Source organism: Staurois parvus, unplaced genomic scaffold, assembly GCF_062004578.1.
Source record: "Staurois parvus isolate SC_StPar_1 unplaced genomic scaffold, SC_StPar_1.0 ptg000445l, whole genome shotgun sequence".
NCBI classification, from domain to species: domain Eukaryota; kingdom Metazoa; phylum Chordata; class Amphibia; order Anura; family Ranidae; genus Staurois; species Staurois parvus.
This window is the reverse complement of record NW_028318241.1, coordinates 3,349,665-3,363,310: the sequence shown is the minus strand read 5'-3', so window position 1 is coordinate 3,363,310 and position 13,646 is coordinate 3,349,665. Positions and strand designations below refer to the sequence as shown.

Genomic DNA, 13,646 nt, shown 5'->3' with positions numbered 1-13,646 from the left:
ATGATTGGCAACTAAAGTGATTCTGGAATGGGGGGTAGTAAATAATATGATCTAAAATAATATTCATTATACAGGATATGACTATGACTACAAACGGTCTATACACAATGAAGAAGACTACCATTGCAGTATCTACATCCAGTAATGCTATATTAGCCTGTCTCACATGTTTGGAAAACCTAAACTGGCCCTTGGCAAAGTGAAAATATTCAGAAGGTATTGTGGCAGTGCGAGGTACTGCCACTGTGAAAATGCAGGAGAAAACAACACAGGGTTCTCAAAAATACAGGTGAAGGGGCTCCAGAATGTCAGTTCTGGGAGAACAAAGGTGGTTTTTCATCTTTCTCTGGGTTCTGTAATTTCTGAATTAGGGTTTAGAGCTCGGAGACTGCTTTGGTAGGAAAGGAGTCTCCAATCTTGTGTTCAGGTCTTGACAGAAACCAGCAGGCTGAGTGTACAGATGTTTGCAGCCTTTATGACAGCAGCTCAGGGCTCCACCTGAGAGTCAGGAGGTCTCTGCATAGGGGTCAGGAGGACCCCAATCCTTCCCCAGAAGTCAGAGCTGAGCGTGTATGTCTGCACAGTGTAGGAGCAGACGGTGACAAAGCAGCAAGGAAAAGCTGGAAAAGAACCAAGGTACAGAGTCTGTACAGAAGCACTAGGGGGCTGTGTTAGATGATCTGGAGGACCAAGGAAACAGGCCTGAGCAGCCGCACTGCTAGAAAGCCATGACCTAATTTATGTTTATGTTGATGGTGGAAACCCCTGCGTGGGAAACTGACTTTCTGTGTGAACTTTTCTATTTTACTAATAAAAGCAAGCTTTTACACAGCACTTCTGGGCTGTACTGAGCTCACTGGGAAAACCCCCACAACAAGCATATACAGTGGGGATCGAAAGTTTGGGCACCCCAGCTAAAAATTTGTATTAATGTGCATAAAGAAGCCAAGGAAAGATGGAAAAATCTCCAAAAGGCATCAAATTACAGATTAGACATTCTTATAATATGTCAACAAAAGTTAGGTTTTATTTCCATCATTTACACTTTCAAAATAACAGAAAACAAAAAAATGGCGTCTGCAAAAGTTTGGGCACCCTGCAGAATTTATAGCATGCACTGCCCCCTTTGCAAAGCTGAGACCTGCCAGTGTCATGGATTGTTCTCAATCATCGTCTGGGAAGACCAGGTGATGTCAATCTCAAAGGTTTTAAATGTCCAGACTCATCTGACCTTGCCCCAGCAATCAGCACCATGGGTTCTTCTAAGCAATTGTCTAGAAAACTGAAACTGAAAATAGTTGACGCTCACAAAGCTGGAGAAGGCTATAAGAAGATAGCAAAGCGTTTTCAGATGTCAATATCATCTGTTCGGAATGTAATTAAGAAATGGCAGTCATCAGGAACAGTGGAAGTTAAAGCAAGATCTGGAAGACCAAGAAAAATATCAGACAGAACAGCTCGCAGGATTGTGAGAAAAACAATTCAAAACCCACGTTTGACTGCACGATCCCTCCAGAAAGATCTGGCAGACACTGGAGTTGTGGTACACTATTCCACTATAAAAAGATACTTGTACAAATATGGTCTTCATGGAAGAGTCATCAGAAGAAAACCTCTTCTACGTCCTCACCACAAAAATCATCGTTTGAACTTTGCAAATGAACATATAGACAAGCCTGATGCATTTTGGAAACAAGTTCTGTGGACCGATGAGGTTAAAATTGAACTTTTTGGCCGGAATGAGCAAAGGTACGTTTGGAGAAGAAGGGGCACAGAATTTAATGAAAAGAACCTCTATCCAACTGTTAAGCATGGGGTTGGATCAATCATGCTTTGGGGTTGTGTTGCAGACAGTGGCACAGGGAACATCTCACGAGTAGAAGGAAAAATGGATTCAATAAAATTTCAGCAAATTTTGGATGGTAACTTGATGCCATCTGTGAAAAAGTTGAAGTTAAAGAGAAGATGGCTTCTACAAATGGATAATGATCCTAAACACACCTTGAAATCCACAGGGGATTACATCAAGAGGCGTAAACTGAAGGTTTTGCCATGGCCTTCACAATCTCCTGACCTCATCATAATTGAAAATCTATGGATAGACCTTAAAAGAGCAGTGCGTGACAGACAGCCCAGAAATCTCAAAGAACTGGAAGACTTTTGTAAGGAAGAATGGGCAAAGATACCTCAAACAAGAATTGAAAGACTCTTGGCTGGCTACAAAAAGCGTTTACAAGCTGTGATACTTGCCAAAGAGGGCAGTACAAGATATTAACTCTGCAGGGTGCCCAAACTTTTGCAGACGCCATTTTTTTGTTTTCTGTTATTTTGAAAGTGTAAATGATGGAAAAAAAATCTAATTTTTGTTGACATATTATACAAATGTCTAATCTGTAATTTGATGCCTTTTGGAGATTTTTCCATCTTTCCTTGGCTTCTTTATGCACATTAATACAAATTTTTAGCTGGGGTGCCCAAACTTTCGATCCCCACTGTATGCTTCTACCCATTTCATAATGTTATCGATAGGGAAATAGTTTTCCCATGGAGATTACAAATATAAATATTCTTTTTTACAGTTTACATGGATCTGTACAGCCACAGCCTGTGGTCTATTTGGGAAGACATTGGCATACCAAACAAGAGTCAATTTTTGGATTAGCCATTGGGCTGATGAAGTGAAACAGACTAAACCAGCGCTATCATGTAGACTAAAAGCAGTAATATATATCTGCCACTGAGTGGCACTACAGGCCATGTAAGCTTTTATTTCCACAAACATCTGCACAGAACTCATAGAGAACAAACCAAACATCCCAAAATATCCAGAATTATCAGTCTGGGCCGCTTCTTGTCCAGAGGTGAAGGACGCAGGGAATTCTGCTTTGGCTCTGCATTATCTGCCAGACTGGAAGAAACAGCAACAGCACAACCAAAATATCCGCTCTATCCCATGTATATGAAAACAACAATATTGCTGTTGCTGAAAGATCCCTAACAAGATGTGATTTATTTTTCACTCTGTATGAAAATGACACACTACAAATCTGACAAAATGTCCATGCAAAATTGCTCAGTCAGCTTATGTCTAACTGGGAAATTTAGTCCCAGTCGTTTTCATGTTTCCATTGTTACTAGTGTCTTGCACATTGTAAGATACACTGGGTTATCTTGCACACTTGGAAATAAAGAATATGTAAACCCAATATTTCATATTCCTGATATTTGCCTTCTGTAACTGGACTGCACAAGGCACATGGAATTCTCTTTTATTATAAAAACACAAAAAGACTGTGAATGCTATTGGAGGTGTATGTAGTATATGGAATGTCCAGTTTTTTTCATACGCATGGTTCCTGCTGCTGTATTTGAGCCAATGAGGAGCAAGCACATCGCTGGATTGAAATCGGGCTCAGGCATGTACAGTGCTGTGAAAAAGTATTTGCCCCCTTCCTGATTTTTTGCATATTTATCACACTTAAATTATTCAGATTATCAAACAAATTTTAATATTACAGAAAGATAACCCAAGTAAATAAAAAATGCAGTTTTTAAATGATGATTTCATGTATTAAGGGAAAAAGCTGTCCAAAGATTAGAAGCAGTCTCTTAAAGGGAGTGCTGCTAATCTAATTTTGTTACCTGTATAAAAGACACCTGTCCACGGGAGCAATCAAACAATCAGATTCCAAATTCTCCACCATGGCAAAGACCAAAGAGCTGTCCAAGGATATCAAGGACAAGATGGTAGACCTACACAAGGCTGGACTGGGCTACCAAACTATCACCAAGCAGCTTGGTGAGAAGGTGACAACAGTTGGTGCAATCATTCGCAAATGGATGAAACACAAAACATCTGTTAGTCTCCCTAGGTCTGGTGCACCATGCAAGATTTCACCTCGTGGAGTGTCAATAATCATGAAAACAGTGAGGAATCATTTCAGAACTACACGTGAGGATCTTGTCAATGATCTCCAGGCAGCTGGGAACACAGTCACCAAGAAAACAAATGGTAACACACTACGCCGACAAGGATTGAAATCCTGCAGTGCCCGCAAGGTCCCTCTGCTCAAGAAAGCACATGTCCAGGCCCGTCTGAAGTTTGCCACTGAACATCTGAATGATGCAGAGGCCGACTGGTTGAAAGTGTTGTGGTCAGAGGAGACCAAAATCAAGCTCTTTGGCATCAACTCAACTCGCCATGTTTGGAGGAGGAGGAATGCTGCCTATGACCCCAAGAACACCATCCCAACTGTCAAACATGGTGGTGGAAATTCTGGTTTGGGAGTGTTTTTCTGCTAAGAGGACAGGACAACTGCACTGCATCAAAGGGACGATGGATGGGGCAATGTACCATCATATCTTGGGTGAGAACCTTCTTCCCTCAGCCAGGGCATTGAAAATGGGTCGTGGATGGGTGTTCCAGAATGACAATGACCCAAAACACACGGCCAAGGCAACAAAGGAATGGCTCAAAAAGAAGCACATTAAGGTCCTGGAGTGGCCTAGCCAGTCTCCAGACCTTAATCCGATTGACAATCTGTGGAGGGAGCTGAAAGTTTGAGTTGCCAAATGTCAGCCACCAAACCTTAACGACTTGGAGAGGATCTGCCAAGAGGAGTGGGCCAAAATTCCTCCTAAGATGTGTGCAAACCTGGTGGTCAACTACAGGAAACATTTGACCTCTGTGATTGCCAACAAGGGATTTTCCACCAAGTACTAAGTCATGTTTTGTGAAGGGGATCAAATACTTATTTCCCTCATGAACATGCAAATCAGTGCATAATTTGTTACACATGCATATGTTTTGAAATTTGTGTTGCTATCCTGTCTCTCAGTGTTACAATACACCTACCATTCGATTTTTCGAATGATCATTTCTTTGTAAGTGGGCAAACATTCAAAATCAGCAGGGGATCAAATACTTATTTCCTTCACTTTATATCAGTCTGGAAAGAGTTACAAAGCCATTTCTAAGGCTTTGGGACTCCAGTGAACCACAGTGAGAGCTATTATCCACAAATGAAGAAAACTTGGAACATTTGTGAACCTTCCCAGGACTCGCTGGCCTACCAAAATTACTCCAAGAGCACAACGACGACTCATCCAGGTGGTCATAAAAGAACCCAGAACAACATCTATAGAACTGCAGACCTCAATTGCCTCAGTTAAGGTCAGTGTTCATTATTCAACAATAAGAGACTGGGCAAAAATAGCATCCATGGCAGAGTTCCAAAGTGAAAGCCACTGCTGATCAAAAAGAAAACAAAGGCTTTTCTCACATTTGCCAAGAAACCTCTTGATTATCCCCAAGACTTTTGGGCAAATATTCTGTGGACTGATGGGACAAAAGTTGAATTTCTTGAAGATGTGTGCCCCTTTACTTCTGACGTAAAACTAACAGCATTTCATAAAAAGAACATCATACCAACAGTCAAACATGGTGGTGGCAGAGTGATGGTCTGGAGCTGCTTTGCAGCTTTGGGACCTGGAAAACTGTAACCATGAATTCTGCGCTTTACCAAAAAATTCTGAAGAAGAATGTCTGGTTATCAGTTTATGACCTCAAGCTCAAGTGCACTTGGGTTATGCAGTAGAACAATGATCCGACACATACCAGCAAGTCCATCTCTGTATGGCTCAATTAAACAAAATTAAGGTTTTGGAGTGGCCTAGTCAAACTCCAGACTTAAATCCGATTGACATGCTGTGGCATGACCTTAAACAGCCCATTCATGTGAGAAAACCCTCCAATGTGGCTGAATTAAAACAATTCTGCAAAGAGGAGTGGGCCAGAATTCCTCCACAGCGATGTGAAAGACTCATTGCCAGTTATCGTAAACTATTGCAGTTGTTGCTGTCAAGGGTGGCATAAGCAGTTATTAGGTTTAGGGGGCAATTACTTTTTCACATCACTGTGTTTAGGAGGGGCTGCTTGCAGAAGTTTTTCATCTTATTGCATAGAATGCAGTAAGGCAAAAAACCTTCTGCCTTTACAACCACTTTAAGCTGGAGGGCTGATGAGTTAAAGCTTCCTTTGTGGTGGCTGAACACTGAGAGGTTAATGCATATAGGCTGCAGACTGCACACTAATGGATTCATGCTCCTAATCTGCTGGTGTAAAACTGGTTAGAATGCTCTGTGTATTGAAGTGACATCTCGCTGCTGGTATGGATACTGGGGAGTGATGTATGTGTGCTAGGGGAAGGATAGAGAGGAAAGACCAAGGTGTGTCCTCAGGGAGGAGCCAAGGGAGGGCAGAAGGTTCACCTGCCTAGTGTTTCCATGTAGAGGACATGGGGCTGAGAGATTCTCTGTGATCTGTGCTCCATTCTCTGTCTACCTAAATGACAGGAGTGACACTGTTGTCACTCCTTTCATTTGGGCAGCTGGAGAATGGAGCACAAAACGGGAATTGCAACAGCTGCTGGAGGGAGGATTCTATTCTCACCTTCCTTACGCTGCAGCTTGACATGTGTGGGAGAAACTAAGCAGCACGGGCGCCCACTGAGAAAAACACTTTATTGCCGGAGAAGGGCAGGTGAGGTTGGGCGAGACCTACTCATGACATCATCTATGATCTCGTGCAGGCCTGAAACTGGAGCAGGAGTGTTCCTCCTTAGACTGTATTAAAAATGCCCATGCATCTGTAGTGTCACTGGTGTTGCAACTCAGTCGCTTTGCTGGGAGCAAGCAGTGAGTGTGCTCCTAGCAGAATAACATCGTCCACCATTTGTATACCACCCTACATCCTGTGCACATTATACTTGCAATTGAGGGGGCAATAAAAACATGGTTGAGCAGCAACTGCTCCCCCTTTGCCCTTTAATACCAATGTAACACATATGTGCACCAGAAAAACGGTGGGCTTTAACGCCAAAATGCTACACACGCAAATCGCTGGGTGGACAATGAAACCACAGACACAGGGACATTTTTGTTAACAGTGACACCACGGACAGAGGGGCATTTTTTCCTTCCAGTGACAACACTGATACAGGGACATTTTTCCTTCCAGTGACGCCACCAGCCTAGGACCATCTATTCTTTTTAGTGACACCACTGATTCAGTGGCATTTCTGTCTTGCAGTGGCAGGATGGAGGGCGCAATTTGTCATCTTTGCCCTGGGCACTAATTGGCCTTGTCCCGCCACTGTGTGTCCTCCTAATACACATGCACACACAATGCTAGACTACAATGGGAATTAGTAAAACCTTTTCTTCTGTAGAGGGGGCATGAAGCAGACATAGGTGAGTGCTGAACCTCCAGACTGTGTGTCTGAGCTCAGTTTGTAATGTCTCTGGGAAGGAAATGGATGGTGATACCCGTCTACATAAACATTACATAACTTTTGGTAATATACAAATTACTATTCAATTTGTATAGTGTGAGTGTGTGACTACAGACAGAGGAGTCTCTGGAGCAGAAACTAGAGAGTGTACGCTGGAGGAGGGATACAGAAAAAAGAACTGTATGTGTGCCAGAGGTAGAATCTCACTGGGAAAAGACCTATCTGTGTGCTGGAGGTATGACGTCACAGGGGAAGGACTAGGGAATGGCTGATTTGCACAGTAGCAAAGTGAAAGTAGAACTCAGAAATTGTGTGGGATAGGATAGGATGGGATGTAAAGAAACAATTTATATAAAGATACACTCTTGCTCCAAGCTACCAAGCATCAGTCCATCACAACTACAAGTGGCAAGTCTTCAAAACTTACTTGCTGGGTGCCCGATCTTGCAGGTTGGTTAGTGCAGCAAAGTTATTCCTTACAGTACGCAGACTGGCCAGTACCTAAAGACAAACACAGCTATTAAGTATAGTACCCAGCTGTCACTTATACACAAGTACACACATCCAGGTTTATACATACAATATACTGTATAACAGCTAAGGATCAAGTATATCATTGGCTTAGTCATTTAAAAAGAATGTATGCCCCTGACCTCAGTAGCCTTATTGTAATAGCTGCAGAGATAGTAAAGATAAGTGGCATGTGCTGTTTTGGTATCAGAAAGTGCCCATATCCTACATAAATCTGAAATTCTGTATACGGTGACCATTGAGATTTAGAAGTTGCTTTTTTTAAATCCAGCATGTTCCAGTGGGTGAGGGGTATTCGTCTGCTTGAAAAATGACAGAACTGCAAAGTGGATAAACTCTGGCTAGGTTAAGAACTAAGCCTTTATCCCCACATTTCTTAGGCATGACCTCTCTGATTTTCAGGGACAGATATCTGCATAGCCAACATAGGTTGTGTCCTAGGTCTACAAGGCTGTAGTGGCGGCAATTGGTCACCCACACATGTTGCTGGTAGTAAGACATGTACATTGAACATCCATAACATAATGATGACCCCTTTTACAATCTGCCATAACAGCCCTGACCTGTCTCGGCATGGACATCACTAGACCTCTGAAGGTATGAAAATCCTTTATGTCTTGTAAGTTGCAAGGTCTGCAGGTATGCAGATCTGCACCAGATTTTGCACCATGCAGTTTCAGTAAATAACCCCCAATGTTTCCATTACAAACAAATACACAAACATAATGCTTTCATTTTTGGGACTTGGGACTAACATACTAAATCAAACATATAGAACAACATTCTCTAAAATACCAAACAATGTAATCACAATGTTTAAAATTTAATTTGAGAACATCATTAAATACATATATATACCTATACCTCGTCTACACAATGAAAATATCGGACAAAAAAAATAGTACTTTTGGAGCAATCGTCCGATAATCTGTTCATTAGTACACAGCTTTTGAGAGCCTATCACAAAAGTTCATGCAAAATTATCCAAAGGGACAAGGACGAAAAGTTTTTTACGAAAACAAAACAAACAATTTTGTTTCATCAGCACAGTATTTGTACATAAAAAATCGAGTGACCAAGACCACACATGCTTTGAAACAAAAGAATACATTACAATACAATACATTACATCATTGCAGGATGTTGTATTATGTCTTACAAGAATTTTGATAACTTTAGCAACCTATTCAATTTCAATATCAGACCAGCGTGCAAAAAAAGGACAGTCATTCATCCGATATTCTCATTGTGTGTACCAGGAATTTGGCTCCTCAAGGCTATATTGAACACTAATTTTCACAGTGCTTTGGTTAACCACACCCCTAGACCATAACTATTTCTCATCCATCCAGATCTGAGAAAAAGTGTTCTATCTACAGTGAAGGAAATAAGTATTTGATCCCCTGATGATTTTGAATGTTTGCGCACTCACAAAGAAATGATCAGTCTAAAAATCGAATCGAATGGTAGGTGTATTGTAACACTGAGAGACAAAATAGCAACAAAAAATTCAAAAGAAATGCATGTCTAACAAATTATGCACTGATTTGCATGTTCATGAGGGAAATAAGTATTTGATCCCTTATCATTCAGCAGGATTTCTGGATACCAGGTCTTTTTCATACAGGTAAAAAGCTGAGATTAGAAGCAGTTTCTTAAAGGGAGTGCTGCTAATCTCATTTTGTTACCTGTATAAAAGACACCTGTCCACAGGAGCAATCAAACAATCAGATTCCAACCTCTCCACCATGGCAAGACCAAAGAGCTGTCCAAGGATGTCAGGGACACAATTGTAGACCTACACAAGGCCGGACTGGGCTACCAAACTACCGCCAAGCAGCTTGGTGAGAAGGTGACAACAGTTGGTGCAATCATTCGCAAATGGAAGAAACACAAACAACTGTCAATCTCCCTATCTCTAACTGTCAATCTAGGTCTGGTGCACCATGCAAGATCTCATCACGTGGAGTGTCAATGATCATGAGATCAGTGAGGAATCATCCCAGAACTACACATGAGGATCTTGTCAATGATCTCCAGTCACCAAGAAAACAATTGGTGACACACTACGCCGACTAGGATTGAAATCCTGCAGTGCCCGCAAGGTCCCTTTGCTCAAGAAAGCTTATGTCCAGGCCCATCTGAAGTTTGCCACTGAACATCTGAATGATGCAGAAGAGGACTGGTTGAAAGTGTTGTGGTCAGATGAGACCAATATCGAACTTTTTGGCATCAACTCAACTCACTGTGTTTGGAGGAGAAGGAATGCTACCTATGACCCCAAGAACACCATCCCAACTATCAAACATGGTGGTGGAAACATGCTGCTTTGGGGGTGTTTTTCTGCTAAGGGGACAGTACAACTGCACCGCATCAAAGGAGCAATGGACTGGGCAATGTACCATCAAATCTTGGGTGAAAATCTTCTTCCCTGGGTCGTGGATGGGTGTTCCAGCATGACAATGACCCAAAACACACGGCCAAGGCAACAAAGGAGTGGCTCAAAAAGAAGCACATTAAGGTCCTGGAGTGGCCTAGCCAGTCTCCAGACCTTAATCCGATTGAAAATCAGTGGAGGGAGCTGAAAGTTTGAGTTGTCAAATGTCAGCCACCAAACCTTAATGACTTAGAGAGGATCTGCCAAGAGGAGTGGGCCAAAATCCCTCCTGAGATGTGTGCAAACCTGGTGGCCAATTGCAGGAAATGCCTGACCTCTGTGATTGCCAGGAAGGGATTTGCCACCAAGTACTAAGTCATGTTTTGTGAAGGCGATCAAATACTTATTTCCCTCATGAACATGCAAATCAGTGCATCATTTGTTAGCAGGGGTGGACTGACCATTGAGGAGGGCCCGGGGTCAGTAGGGGGCTCCATGAGATGTCCCTGGTACCTTTCATAGGCTTTTTTGGGTGTGGTTTGAGTGTGGGAGAGGACACAGGGGCCCCATGATCCCGTATTGCCCGGGGGCCCCATGAGTTGTCAGTCCGCCCCTGTTTGTTAGACATGCATTTCTTTTGAATTTTTCGTTGATATTCTGTCTCTCAGTATTACAATACACCTACCATTCGATTTTTAGACTGATCATTTCTTTGTGAGTGGGAAAGAAACAATTGAGTACTGTCCGTGATACTTTTTTGTTTGCACTAACATACAATTTTGAGGACAAGCTTTCGGGGTATGTCCCCTTCTTCAAAGTCCAAGCAGTACTATACAAATCACAAAGTTTCAGCAGAATGTTAGAAGGAATGAAAAAAAAAAGAGGCTAGAGATAAGATACAGCAAAAGTGAGGGGGGGAGGGGAATACTACTCTCACACAGAGGGAGTAAAGCTTGAGCTGATAGTCATAAAACTGTTGCATAATGAGTGAGGAATCCCATGTCCAAATTAAGGCCGTTATCTCTTGTGTCAAATAGAATTATCATTCTTAGTTCAAAAGTTTTTCTTTCCTGAATGGATTTGAAAGTTCCAAATTTGTGAGCGGGCAAACATTCAAAGTCAGCAGGGGATCAAATACTTATTTCCTTCACCGTATATATTGTTCTATATGGAATGTGATACAATAGATTAAGGGACAAGTAATTATTATTATTATTATTATACAGTATTTATATAGCGCTAAAAGGTTTGCTCAGCGCTGTACATTATAGTGGGGGACAGAACATGAGACAATACAGTAACAAAACAAAACATGAGGGGTTCAAGGGCCCTGCTCTTTCGAGCTTACAATCTAGGAGGGAGGGGATAGTGGTACAGGAGGAAGTGGCTGTGGGGGATGGAGTGGTAGGAGGAGTGGAGGAGATCGGCTGTTAGGTGAGGGCGGGGTAGGCTTCCCTGAAGAGATGGGTTTTCAGGGTGCGCCTAAAGGTGAGGAGGGTAGGTGACAGTCTGATGGATTGGGGTAGTGAGTTCCAGAGGATGGGGGAAGTCCTGGAGAAGTCCTGCAGTCGGGCGTGGGAGGTGGAGACCAGGGAGCTAGAAAGTAGGAGGTCTTGTGAGGAGCGAAGATTACGGGTAGGGTGGTATTTGGGTATCAGGTCGGTGAGGTAGTTTGGGGCAGCATTATGAATGGCTTTGTATGTCTGTGTTAATAGTTTGAATCTAATGCGTTGGGCAATCGGGAGCCAGTGGAGGGAATGACAGAGGGGGGTGGCAGAAGCGGAGCGGTTGGTAAAATGGATGAGTTTGGCTGCTGAGTTCAGGATAGACTGAAGCGGGGATAGTCTGCGATGAGGTAGGCCGGTGAGGAGGGAGTTGCAGTAGTCCAGACGTGAGATAATAAGGTAGTGAATGAGTATTTTGGAGATGTTGCGGAGGTGGAGCCTGCATGAGTTTGCCAACAATTGGACATGGGGTTGGAAGGACAGGTTTGAGTCTAGAGTGACACCTAGGACTTTGGCTTGTGGGGTGGGACTGATGGTGGCGTTGTTGGTCGTGATGGAGAGGGTGTGGGGGGGGGCATGGGCTGGGGGGAAAATCAGGAGCTCAGTTTTGGAAAGGTTCAATTTGAGGAAATGGAGCGACATCCAGTCTGATATGTCGATCAGTAGGTGTGTGATACGGGTGGAGACTGAAGGGGTGAGGCGAGGGGTGGAGAGGTAAATTTGCGTGTCATCGGTGTAGAGGTGATAGTTGAAGCCGTGGGAGTGTATCAGTTTGCCGAGGGAGGAGGTGTAGATGGAGAAGAGAAGGGGCCCGAGGACCGAGCCTTGGGGGACCCCAACAGAGAGGGGGAGAGAGGGGGAGGTGGTAGCGTTATAGGTAACGCTGAAGGAACATTGGGATAGATAGGAGGAGAACCAGGAGAGAGCGGAGTCTCTGATGCCGAGGGAGTGTAGTTTGTTAAGGAGGAGGGGGTGGCCGACTGTGTCAAAATCCGCAAAAAGGTAGAGGAGTAAGAGGACTGAGTAGTGGCCATTAGCTTTGGTGGTTAGCAGGTCATTAGTGATTTTGAGTAGGGCGGTTTCGATGGAGTGTAGGGGATGGAAGCCAGACTGTAGTGGATCGAGGAGGTTGTTGTCAGTGAGGTTGTTAATTATTTTCCATTACAATCCAATGTAACATTCCCGTTTATCTAGCACTCTAAATGATATCTGATTTTAGCTTAACAAAAAAAAAATCATGGTTGCAGATGCATTCATGGCATGTACAAGGTCTAGCTAAACAGGTTTTCCAAAGAAAAAGAGCATTTCCCCCTCCCATACTGAATTCAAAGGGAGCCTGTCAGAATAGGAATACAGGAGCTGCCCTTGATGTCTTGTTTTTAAAGGAGCATGTTCTAGGATTGTCATCTTGATCCTTGCTTTGCTACTTGCTACCTGGAATAAGCATGTGCATATCATAGGTCCTACCATCTAATATAGCAGACCCTGGACTCAGGAAATGACGTATGAAAACTGGAGCAAGAGTGAAATTGTTGCTCATAACAAGAGGGTCAATCATGCAAAGTCAAACAAAGGAATGTAGTAGGTTGCTATAAGAAACAGCTCCAATCTTTACTCCTTTTTTTGTGTTCCTTCAGGTTTAAAAGTTATTTCCTCAGACATGAAATATGAAAGTATGAGGATTCACCTGCAAGTAAACTCTAAACTGACTTTGGGTTTCAGAGACACCATGGAGAGGAACCTCACAACTACCCTAAGGCATAAGCAGCAGGGATTATATTTCAATCATCATGGAAATCCTCTATAAATGATGTGCTGCAGAGAAAAAGGCACACTGGCAGTTAAGAAAACATCTGCTGCTAGTTTCCCCTTTCAAATTTTGCAGATTCCTTCCGTCTACAAAACTCACAAAGTTGGGAGTAGACTTTGAGCAACTACACA

At 42.9% G+C, this 13,646-nt stretch overlaps 1 protein-coding gene across 5 annotated transcripts in view; it reads right to left on the bottom strand.

Annotated features, from left to right (window-relative positions):
- The window catches only part of LOC149453630 (3',5'-cyclic-AMP phosphodiesterase 4D), a 1,049,085-nt gene that overhangs the window by 268,511 nt on the left and 766,928 nt on the right, over positions 1 to 13,646 (bottom strand). For all 5 annotated transcript variants that reach the window (XM_089688054.1, XM_089688055.1, XM_089688058.1 and 2 more), the window contains exon 4: positions 7,720 to 7,793. In XM_089688054.1, the coding sequence (XP_089544180.1) occupies positions 7,720 to 7,793 (74 nt within the window). The remainder of the gene's footprint in view (positions 1 to 7,719; positions 7,794 to 13,646) is intronic.